Raw genomic sequence first — 12,652 nt, 5'->3', positions numbered from 1 at the left:
GGAAAGCACTTGTGTAAACTCCAGTTTACTGAATTTATTACACTGTCAAAAGCAATTCTTGTTTATCATTATATTGAAGTTAAACAAATTAAATTGACCAATAATTGCAAAAAATATGAGCAACACTTTGCTTTAGACACCAAATTTCTAGCTAGACTGGTATTTCTAGGAAGTGGAGGGAGACGTGTTTTTTGGCTAAACTAAACATCCGTTGGCAAAACACAAAAAGCTATTGACAAAAGAACAGATTTAGCAAGAGTTCTTTGGAAAAGCAAAAATAAACATCAAAATTGTGACTGGACTTTAGGAGAGAAGTCAACATTTTAAAGTCGACATGATTTTTGTTGGAAAAAGGCTTTGATGTCAGTGACTTCAATAAAACCAAAGACAATTGAAACACATTTGTCCTAATATAATTTTTTGAACATCGTACTCGTGTTGTGCTCATCACAGTCTGGTAACATAAATATTTTTGCAAGATTTTAACTGATCACTTAAATGATAGTACGGATATGTTTTCTATCTTAGGTGAGTCTTTATGTACATTAGATTAATTATTTGAAATCATTTTGAAAGGTAACAGCATTTTGGAAAATATTTAATCTATAACTGAGAAGAAATAATAAAGATGGTATGTAACTCTACCTATCTACATTCTGAAGTCTTGATACTGACTTCCACATAGCTAACGACATAACGAGTTCCCGATTTAATGTAGTTTTGAGAAATTCTGGTTAAATGTTGCAAGGATTTTTTGCAAACATTATCCCAGTATTCTGCTGCAGGTTGTTTCACCCCAACACAATAGAGGTTAGGTGACATTAAGGTATACATGCAGAGGTGAAAGGTGAAGGCATGTGCTGCATTCCAGACTTACATGAGTATGCTGAAGGCCAGCAACTCTGCAGAAGTGTGAGGACAGGATGGCGCTGTCTTACTAAAAAAACAAACAAAAATGTGGTGATATTTTAAAAATGCATATTTTTTTAAGCAGATGATTTAAACTGAAAGTGCTCGAAATGTCATGCACCAAAAATCTGCCATGCACTGTGGCACATTATGATTAGTTTCTTATTAGTCGAAGTTGCATCTTTCTGTACTGAGGCAGGTGGTACATTTCTCTTTTTCCATCTTTCCAGATACCCCAAAGGCTCCTGAAGACCTCTCAAGTCATTCAGATTTGTTAGGATACTTATTTAGCATATTCCCTCAAATGACTTAGCTTTCTGGCAGCTCTCTGGGATAACATCTGGTTGTCATAATGTGGAGCCAATAACCAGAGCCAAATGCTGAAACAAGACTCTGAGACAAGGATATGACAGAACAGAGTCCAGTTGTGCAGTAACTCTCTTCAAGCAATGAGTGGAGATCTCACGCTGTGGAGGGAAGAGAAGAAGAGTCGGCGATTATTATGGCAGAGAAGGTATTTGGAGGAACGTCTGGGAGGGAAGTGAGAATGTTAAATTTTACCAGAGAAACAAAAGCAGCAGAAGGCAGATTTATGTTGGTGAATCTATAGAGCAAAACTGGAGGTTGTAATTGAAGAGACAGGAGATCTTGAAGTAGCCATCACCTTCCTGTTGCAATTTCACTCAATTAAAATCTCACTTTGCAGACAGTCTGGGCTTTCTTCCATTTCTAATCCTCCTGTTCAGTGAACTGAAGGAGAAGTTGCAATGTTGTTGCAGAACGATTTTCTGCACCGTTTTAGAATTATAATCTGCTTGTACTGTAAGCAACGGGAGCGGAGTAGGTAAACAAAGATGTTCAATCCGCGTTGGCCAAATATTTAATTAACATTAACAGCCATCTTGTTTGTTCACTTCTGTCTTTAGGGAATGATTGTTTACAGCACAGGCAATTCCCGTTAAACTTCGCAGCACTCAACTGGCACATTACACATGTCACAGCCAAATGTTATTGACCAGGTAAAATTTGAAATTTCAACTGAGTCCACACCTCCAGGAAGCAATCATTTCTCAATAGCCAAGCATCTTGACCCTCTGTGCAAAGCAACTACACAGCAAATTCGGAAGTGTCAGATTTCCAGTGCAAGTGTTGAATGTTAAAAATACAGTGTTAATTCAACAACAGAGTTCCAAAGAGTTAAACAAAAAGCAATCCAGTCCAGTGTTGATTTCTAAATTAACTCCAACAGTCTAATTCAGCACTCAGTCTGGTGTTGATTTAGAAATCAACAGACAGTTCCTCCCACAGTTGTAACATATTTGTGACAACACATCAGGGAAGGAGCAACAGAAAGGGTAAAGATTGCAGCAGACCCCCAGCCTGGACCTACATGGGGCCCAGATGGTAGGCAGAACATGCCATCAGGGACCCAACTTTTCTTTATAATATCTGATGAGAACTAGTAAGGAAAGCTCTCTTGTTGAAACCTGTGTATGGTACCCCAGTAGGTTATATAGTAGGGTGCCCCATTGTTGACTCATGGTTGCTAAAAACCTTACCAGACTGACTGATTTTAGTGACATAGTGGGTGTATCGATTCATATACATAGTTCGTTTAACGTACATTTATTTGTTTGGATATCACAGTATATACGACTGTTTATTATCTTAACCAAACATTGAAACTGTCAGGAAAATCTGGAGGGCATTTAAGTTAACATTATTTAGCTGCGGGGTCGTTTTCTTTAAGTTTTTGGCTGTAGACTGCAAAATGGGGGAGTGGCTGTGCTGGACCGTTGGCTAGATCTAAGCCACAGGTGTCAAACTCCAGTCCTGGAGCCACTTTCCTGCAACATTTAATGTGCCGCTGCTGCACCACACCTGAATACAATAATTAGGTGATTAGCAGGACTCTGGAGAGCATATCTACGCAATGAGGAGGCAATTGAGCCATTTGACTCTGGTGTTTTGTACTTGTAGCACATCTAAAAACATCCAAAATGTTTTTATGTTGTTAGTGTGTCATGTTGTGACTGAAGCCTGTTATGATGACTTCAACACATTTCTTTAGACGGGTTGGTACAACTTTTAATGCTGTCCAAAATTTTTTCTAGAAGCTGACTAATTTCTTTAGTAATTATTTCTGACTGTTTTATGCTTTATCTTGTAATCCAGGTGGGCAGAGTAATTTGAATGAATGTGACAGTGACACACACAGGTTTGTCTGATTAGTTTTGCTCACACTACTTTTTAAAATATTTATTTATTATCCTAATGTTTCTGCTATATTTCCTGTTTTTCCTTCCAGGCTGGAAGTCTTCCTCCTTCATGTTGGCAAAAACAAGAGCAACACCAAAGACACTTCACCATCAGTGATCACAAGACCATCCAAGGCCGCTTCCAATGAACTTTCAAAGCACACTTCACCTTCAGTGCAAAGTACCATGAATGTGTGACTTTTGTTGCATATTGCTGTCAGTGCTGTTTGATGTTTTGAAATAAAAGTAGATTATATTCTACAAATGGTGCTGGTGTTTTTGTAGCATTTAATGTGGCAAGTCTTTTAAAATTAATTTGGGGATTATTGATGGCCAATAGTTTCTGGGGGAAAAAAAGGTTTTAATTGCTCTAGTGGCTTTTATTTGGTAGTAAATTGACAAAAAAGGTGAGTAATGAGAGAAGGGGAAGACCGGGAAGCGAACCCACTACAGCCGCATTGAAAACTAGAACCTCCATATGTGGGTTGTGCTTAACAATGTTAGATGTTAGATTAACACATTCATAGTGTTAATTTTTGACGATATACACTAGTGTTGGGTAGATTAACACTGAAGTGTGTTTGATTTCAACTACTGTGAGTGTTGATTCAACTATATCACAAATAACACTTTCAAAAGTGTAACTTCTACACCATCCAGAGTGGACCAATGTAGACACTTTCAATGTGTTGAATTTAACTCTGTAGGAGTTGATGGAACACTTCAAATTTGCTGTGTAACATTGTGACATTTGGAGCAGGAAGGAGAAAGCTTTTGAACTGACTGACAAATTGTCCAACATGTAACACAACCTGAACAAAACTATATACATCTTTAACATTCTTCAGTTTTTAGGTGGCAAAAAAACAACCCTCTTCTGCGATGGACCAGTAATCTGTCGGAAGATATAGATACAATACATTTTGCTTGCTGACTGCTGGGCCCGGGTTCAGCTCACTGTGACCCTAAATGAGGTAAAGTGGACAGCAAAGAGATTGGTGAAAGGAAAATTCGGTCTTTTGGTGGTTCCAGTCTTAGGCGTGATAAACACTGCACACCCCACCACAAATCTGCTGCCTACCCCATAGTTTCACAGACTGAAACTGCCAACGGCTGAGCAATGACTCCATTTAGAAAGAATTTATTTTCCTGTTTTACTCCAATTTGGACTATATGTGGTAGTTTTATTATATGGATCTTTTGACAGCAGTGCCTCCCCATTAAATTCTTTCCTATCCAGGAACACTGGGATTACTAAGAGCATGGGGCAAATCTCCTAACAAAGCCTTTCTCCAAACAGACGTGCAGGCCAGAGCCTTTTTTCTAACAACTTAATGGCTGTGCCAGCAGCAACAAGAGGACTGGTAATCCCTACGTAACTTCTAGGCAGGTGTTTAAATGTTAGGTTTGTAATGGAAAGCAGCTGTAGCATACTTCACTTGATGACTATCTATTACTTATACATAAGTGTCCATTACAAAGTGCTCTCTTATGTCCCTTACACACTTTTGAAACACAAACTGGATTGTTCATAGTGGGTAGAGGTCCCTTAATCAATTTAAAGTTTTACTAAATGCTTATTTCCTGTTTAATCAGCTGGTCAGATTTACAGCCCCTTTACACCAGATTTATTTTCCACACATATTCACTTTTGCATCGGGTGAATAGGATTGGTCATTTTGACCAAATATTATGAAGGTGTGGCCTGTATCTTTCTGTATGATATTTCCACAGTCTCCTCATGCATGTGTGTGTTCTCTCCAGGTACTCTGGTTTCCTTCCACAGTCCAAACACGTGATATAGATGGATGGATGGATGGACAGTTACAACTAATGCAAAGCTTCACAATGGAAATGCTTTATATCAAAAGTTTTCAGCATACAGTTCTCATTATATGCCCTTTTATCAGATTTTAGGCCTCATTCAACAGTTCTGGTTTCTTAGAGCCAATTGAAGGACCTTTGACTCTTTTGTTTTTCCTGCTGCAGTGTATATACATATTTGTTCTCGAGTCCACGGAAACCTTGATGTTGTTTCTGTTTGGATGAGTTGCCAGCGAATTCAGCTGAGACTGTCTCTGACATGTTTTGCAGTGAGTGACGCTGCCCTCTCTGTCAAATCTGCTCTCTTGTGTTGTAATTATTTCTCCAGGCCAATTCATGCCGAACTTCCGGATATGTGAGAAGTGAGAGCTAATTGCAGACGGCTCAATACTTTTTCCCCCCTTTGGAATTAATTTTCTGTGCATCAGTTGGTTCTCATTGGTTAGATTATTCAGTGATGAACGAGAGCGTTGGAGAAACATTAAGTAAGTACAAAATCCATCTGACTAATTAATGAAGTGCATTACATTCTTGTCTTATAGATGCTTCTGTGTAGTTCTGCATTGCTGTAATTACATTAAAATGTCTGAACTCTTAATTCTACTGTTTAGTTTGTATTTTTGCTTTCAGAATTGTTTTGATTCCTGTGTGTCAAAGTTATTTATTTTCTCCTATCACAATATGGAAATAAAACTTCATTCTTTTATCATCTGCAGACTTGACTAGTGTAATGTCACATTATCTGCATAGTATATTAAGAAGGTTTCCAGTTGATCTAGAACATGCCAGTCAAAATCCTACATAGAACTACCAATGGAGACAATGTTTCTCATTTTCTGGATTTTCTGGACATTACAAACACTGCTTGTAACATACAAATCCCTCAGTGTCCTAGTTCTGTCCTAAATTATTAGGCATTTAATAATTTAAATGCCTAACCATCATGGTTTGCCCATCATGGTTTGGGCATGATGTCCTCAAGGACATCATGCCCAAACCACTCGGAAGGTGTTTGGTTTTTCCTCTCAAGTTCAGGACAAAAATGAAAGTAATGCTGTCATTTTCCAACCTTATCGCTTATGAAATAAGCTTTTATTTATTTTTTTAGCTGCATCCTAGATGCTAAAAGCTTACTTACTTTTAAAACTAAATAAAAAAAATAAAAAAAACATTTTTCTTTGTTAAACTTTTGCTTATTGAGAAGGTTCTCAAAATTTTGTGGCTGTGTAATTAACTTTTTTAGTATGTACTCCTTACCTTGACCTTTTTTTTTTTAAATCTCTGTTAAATCTTTTACCTGCAGCTCTGTGTTGTGAGCATGCTCAGATGGAAGCAAGACAATTAACAATCATTACCAATGGCATGTCTTGCTCTGATGCCTCTCACAATCAGGTTGTAATAGTGTGTGGAGGAGCCAGAGGCTACTTTAGTGCTTCTTTTACGTGGCCTGCAGGTCTGCTCAATACCACTAAAAGGCCCATCTACTGAAATGAGTTTTTCTTGTGACGTGAAAACTAACATGGAGCCAGAATGCTTTATGAGACATCCTCCGCTGTTGTTACATAAGGGGAATTAGAGGAAGGCCCGGAACCAGCAGCAAAGTAATTTGCTTGAAGAAGCTGGATCGACATCAAAGTAAGGAAAGGGGTAGTTTAGTGATGAGACCTCCCTGTGATACTATTAGCACACAAATAAACAAGACATAGCAAATTAACTCAGTCCAGCAATTACTTTTTGACTGACCAACTAATTGCTGTGATTTTAGTTGATCAGTTTTCTCTGACGTGGCAAATTTTACTGACTCATGCGCACATGTTCAGTACCAGAGTCCAGAGGTGTTTAGTACACAATCTAATCTGTTTTTTATTATTATGAGATTCAGAAAGATAAGAAGTTTTGTTTGTAATCTTTCTATAGCTATTCCAAAGGATTTAAAAGCTTGTCTTTGGATTTTGGCACTCCAGTCCAAGTACTTCAACATTCACGGGAGAGACAAAGTCTCCTGTTGTTTATTCAGAAGGCCAACTAAGAATTATTTTAGGTGTATAGGAGTCCTCTAATGAAGGGATAGACCAGTGTCATGTCTAAAGTGACATGACAATTTTTGGAGAAAACATGACAAAAAGAGTGCTGGACAAACAAACAAACAAAGAACAACAAACTGTTTATACTAAAAGAACAAATGGCTCCCTCACAAAAAAGCAAAAATTGTTTTCTTTTCTTTTTACCAGTATATAGGAATAATGCACAACTAATTTAGCAAGGAATCAATTTCAAATTAAACATCTCTACACTTGGCAATAAGAGGTCTGTCATAAAAATACAATTTGTTACGATCAGTTTTTGATGTTGTTTTGTTTTTTTAATTTATTTAAAGAATATATATACATTTTTTATCATCAACAAGATGATTTTCAGTTATTAGATGAAGCATTTTCATGCAGTAGCTGACCAGTGGTCTTAGATTTTTTTTTTTTTTTAGATCTCTTTGAAGAGATGAGCTCCAGTTCCTGTTCAGCTCAAAGTGACATGATAGCCTCTTTTACCTGAACATTTTCTCTTTTACAGTTTATTTTTAGTCGCTTTGGTGCGTTTCAGAGAACAGAATAAGTACACTCAAAACTATTTGTTCTATCTTCAAATTATTGTGTCACTTGTGTACATCAGAAAAGCAGTTTATCATTCCTTTGAGCAAGTTGCAAATGCTTTTGTACATCATGTTAGTGATTATGTGCACTTCTCTGCTGTTCCCTACAGTTTCAAATGTGCATGCCATGTTGATCAAAATGCACTTTATGGGTCTCTGTTGAATTATCTCAGCCTCCACATCATTTAAGCATCAGTTTGTAGAATAAACCTCTACATGAAAAATGCTTGTCTATTTGCAAATATGTGCATATTTGTACATATTTCTAATAGACATCTCATGAACCATCAGATGGCATTTATACGGCGTATGTAGTGACAACTCAATGTTGCATTTGGACGGGGTCAACAGCCAGAGAAAAAGAAGAGGTAGAGGTGTGAGGCTGCGGCGAAGGAGTTAGCAGGCAAACAGAGGAAGAGGCAGACGAGGCTGAGGACATCTGCTAGTTTCCATTAATCCAATATAATCAGGATTTGGTTTACATCTCACAACACAATGCTGGTAGACTTTCTCTCATCCTACTCTTCATCCTTTAACCTCAATGGAGAATTTTTCCTCAGCATGGAGATGGAATTTATAGGAAAACTGCATTGTAATTCTTATAACACTTCATGTATTATTTTCCTTCAGGAGATTGTTTAATGTTTCCATTTCCACTTTTATGTTTTTTTCTTTTGTATTTTGCAGGGCTGTCTTTTCCTTTCTAGATTACAATGACATGATGTGTCAATAAATGACAGTAAAAACATTCATTTCAATCTTGTCAAGACTCTTGCCACTGACCTCGCACAATTACAATTTACAAAATCAAAACCCTACCCAAAAAGTTTCAAACAAAACATCCCTCCATAGTTCACTGTTATTTTGACAACATGACTAATCAATTTGACTGTCTTAAGCGAACACAATGAAACAAGGAGTTGTCATTCTGAAGCTCTGACATGTTCATTGACACAGATATTTGCTTTCGAGAGATTAACTAAGTATATTGAGGAAGAGACTGGAGTTCGCAGGTAATCCATTGTGTTTTGCTGTTTGTACAAATTGTTTTGAGAAATGCAATTACTGTCTTGCAAATGTCGAAAATGATATGAGAAATGCACCAAAGCAACCGAGGAAAAACCGTAGATAATGGCAAATACAGAAATAATTAAATCTGACCAGCATTATGAAATCATCCAGGATTTCACCTCAGACTCAAACAGACTTACACAGCATTTCCTTCCAGCGTCCTCCTCTCCCTCCTTAGTTCTGGTTGTGCATTGCTCTCTACTAAAAGGAGACCTTGGCTTTCATGACTGAAACTTCTGAAACTGGATTTCAGCTTACCAGTACAATGGCATTCATGAGTTGTTATTTTCACAGGCATAAACGTTATTATCTTCCACCCCCTCTTATTCAAAACATTGACACACCTTTGTGATTTGAGACCATGCAGCAAATTGTATTTGCATACCAGTTCTCATTTGCTTGCAATAAATTGCACAGGATCTCTGATTGGTTCAAAGCTTTGGGGCAAAGCATTGGCTTGTCCAATGACGTATAGTCAAGTGTTTACTCAGATATTAAAGAAATCCATGGGGGACGTATATAAAACGGTGCACTGTGAGAAAGCACAGCAGATTCACAAGTCAGCTCGTCGGTTACGACTTCAGACGATCTATAACCACAAGGTCAGTATGAAGATAAGATTGTTTACCTTTCATAACTGTTTTTATCATTTGCTGTTTTTACAGCATGCAGTTTTAAATGCGATGCAGTGTATTTTGAGGAACTTGAGGAACTTTTACTGTACAAAGGGAGGGAAATGTGACTCTGGTGCATTTGTGTTATTTGCTTAATTTGTTTAATAGACAAAACCCCATTTAAAGCAGTACAACTCCACTGGTGGACTGAGCAACCTCAGAAATCCAGACAGAATGGAGGAGAGAATCAGATTAGAACAAAATGTTAAAATATGAAGAAGCTTAAATCACATTTGAAACTGAAAAATATAAACCAAGCTTAAATATGTATATTTTAAATGTCTTTACATTGGAACAAAGTGGAGTTAAAGTCTTCTTTGCGTGCACCAACAAAGCTGACTGTTTCTCTTCACAGGGAATCATGAGCATGCTTAAACTCAGGACGCTCCTTCTTGGTTATGCCCTTTTTTTCTGCCAGATGTCCTCGAATGCGGCACCATCCAGGTGAGAACTGGAGCATGCTTTCTGCAACAGTTAGACATTTTCAGTTAAGTAACTCGGTCAAAAGAGAGTTAAAATATATATATATCTTTTGAAAACACTGAAATGTTAAAACGTCTTCATCTAGACGGAATTGCTTGTGTCTTTAAGATTACAAGTATCACTAAAAGTGTATTATCTTCATTTGAACAAGTTTTTGATCTTTTTACCTAAAACGTTTGTGTCAGAGGCAGAGAGACCAACGCAATAACTGAATGACTGTTTTCTCATCTAGCAAGGAGTCCATGTCGGATGGGGTCACACTGTTGAACAAGGACGCTGAAACGTTACTCAGAGCTATCAAGGAGTTTGTGCAGATAACCTCAGATGAACCAGCAAAGCAACCAGCTGACGGGGAGAGGTACGGCTTGAACGTTCCAGGTCATCTTAAAATAGTCAATCCTTTCTGTTGATCTAATGGAACGTAACACGGTTCTGTGTACAAGTCCAACAGTTTGAGCTTGGTGATAATTTTGAAGGTATACAGCGAGGTTTCTGAAACGTCTGGGAGGAATCAGATGGAATGGATGACCTTCGTTCGTTCATATTCATTCATTCATCCAGTCAGTCAGTCACTCATTGCTGTCACATCAGTTTTACATAGGTTGTTTGCAGTTCAGCATGAGTTTAGAATAGTAATGTTTGCATGATGTCAAACATCCCAAAATATGCATGACAGACAAACCGTAGCACAATGGCATAAAAACTCAGCTGTTTCATTTTGGTTAGCACCATCCACCTTTTAGATTTGTCTGCATGCCTGTATAATATCACATAGAGCTGTTTTGTAAACGCATGTAGCCGAAGGTCGATATCTGCATGTTGCTGTCCTGTAAGCCTTTGCATGTTTCTCTCCATCTCCAACAGCTGGAATAGACCCGTGTCAAAGCGCTGCACCGGCTTGAGCACGTGTGTGCTTGGCAGACTGTCCCAGGATATTCACAAACTGCAAACCTATCCTCCCACCGATGTGGGAGCAGGGACCCCCGGCAAGAGAAGAAGCCTTCCTGAGTTTTATGATAACTACATCAGCACATACAATTGAAGTTCTGAGTTTTGCAACAAATGAGTGTTATATTCGAGTTTGCTTGTTTGTCTCTCTCCATGTGTTTGTGTCACTAACTTAAAATAATAAAAGCTGATTCAAAACTGTTGCAAATATATTCAATACAATAAAAAAAAATTAACAGCTATAATTGTGCCTAGTAGTTATTTTTTTCTTTGTTGCAATTGTGTTCATTCTTGGTGAATTCAACATTCATCGTCAAGCTGCTTTTATCCCTTAACAATGTTGCTGAACATCAAGCTGTGTGAAGAATGAAAGAAAACAGGAAAATAATGTTATTGCTTGCATTCATTTAATCACATCAGGAATATTCTAACTTTTTGTCTTTACCCCCCCCTTTTTTTTTTTTTAAACAAGCAATTCCACAGCACAAAAACGGGCATGCAACACGGCCACCTGCGTGACGCACCGCTTGGCTGACTTTTTGAGTCGCTCAGGTGGACTTGGATACAGCAACTATGTTCCCACAAATGTTGGTGCGCAAGCATTTGGCAGAAGGAAGCGGCATGGCCTGATGCAAGACCAGATACATGGTATGTTAGTAATATGTTTTTCTAAAAGAGATAATCATGTACTGAAAAGAGTAGGAAATTTCTCTTCTTGAAGATACGGGCGAGTTTGGATGAGTATGTTTTAATCAGATATGCTTACAAACATTCGGTCTTATCCATCTAAATGAACCTAAAAAAAAAATAAAAAATCTACAACATCCTGACTTTTCTGCAGTTTTACAACTAACTTTATGGATGTTTTCTTTTCTCAAACTGTTGCACCCTTCAGCAAAAATCTAAAACTCTTCTTCTTCTCCCCCCACCCCCCTCTCTTTAGCTCAATAGATCAGGCTTATCTTCAGAGACAAAACCCCATCATCGTCTAGTCACGGTACAAGCACCTTAAGAAGAAGCCACAACCGTTCGTTCCAGAAACTATCCTTCACACACATGGATATGTGTCTTTCATTTAACTAAATGGTCTGCTGTTAGTGTTTAGAAAACAAAGCTGCTTAGAGTGATGAGAGCTGACTCATTCTCTCTGCCTGGACCTCTGGCTCATCTGCATTTCTGACCCGTTGCTGCTGTATTACAGTGTGTCGAAATGGAAATGCTGCACTTTGCATCTGTGTTACAAATGTTAACAAATGTTCTGTGGCTGTTTCTGAACATCGATGTAAAACTCGTGCATTTTACTGTGGATGAGATAAATTACCTGTGAAAGATAAATGTTGGAATAATTGCAACTGGGGAGTAGGAATAAATAGTATTTTAGCTACTGTGTGACTGTATCGAATGAATTTTAGATCTGATTTAACTATTTCTGTCAGTTCATATTAAAAAGGTACAGACAGAGAATGCAACAGAGAACATTTTGTTTTCTAGTGGTTACAGTAAGTTACTACTTTTATATTAAATTCCACTGTGAACAATAAGAACCACCTTGACTAAAATATTAGTCTAACTTTGCAGAATTATGTATAAAAGATAATTTGTATGATGATAAATCAATGATTGCATAAAGCTTAAACCAGAAGTGCACAAAATATGACATAAAAAACAGACATACACACTTTTATCTTAATATCCAAAGTTAAATCAGACCAAATATCCCTTAATTTAGATAAATCAGAATAATATTTTTTTTTCTATTTGCTAAATGCCACAATAATGAGAGAAATAATATGTCAGATATATATGAATGTCTTCAAAAGAGGATTACATACATCTCA

The 12,652-nt window shown here is 37.5% G+C and overlaps 1 protein-coding gene across 2 annotated transcripts; it reads left to right on the top strand.

Moving 5' to 3' along the window:
• Window positions 1-9,180: 9,180 nt before the first annotated feature.
• calca (calcitonin/calcitonin-related polypeptide, alpha) lies at window positions 9,181-12,199 on the top strand. Of its 2 annotated transcripts, XM_007554064.2 has the most exons (5): window positions 9,181-9,311; window positions 9,739-9,827; window positions 10,099-10,224; window positions 11,287-11,462; window positions 11,758-12,199. In XM_007554064.2, exons 1-5 carry the CDS (start codon window positions 9,216-9,218, stop codon window positions 11,763-11,765), a joined length of 495 nt encoding a protein of 164 aa, XP_007554126.2. In that variant the 5' UTR covers window positions 9,181-9,215; the 3' UTR covers window positions 11,766-12,199. The 2 variants fall into 2 exon arrangements, with proteins under 2 accessions (XP_007554126.2, XP_007554127.2); XM_007554065.2 differs by lacking the exons at window positions 11,287-11,462; window positions 11,758-12,199 and adding an exon at window positions 10,731-11,273.
• Window positions 12,200-12,652: the final 453 nt, after the last annotated feature.

The sequence above is a fragment of the Poecilia formosa genome, unplaced genomic scaffold (genome assembly GCF_000485575.1).
Source record: "Poecilia formosa unplaced genomic scaffold, Poecilia_formosa-5.1.2 Scaffold61, whole genome shotgun sequence".
NCBI lineage: Eukaryota > Metazoa > Chordata > Actinopteri > Cyprinodontiformes > Poeciliidae > Poecilia > Poecilia formosa.
The sequence above is the reverse complement of the archived record's forward strand: the minus strand, read 5'-3'. Positions and strand labels throughout refer to the sequence as shown.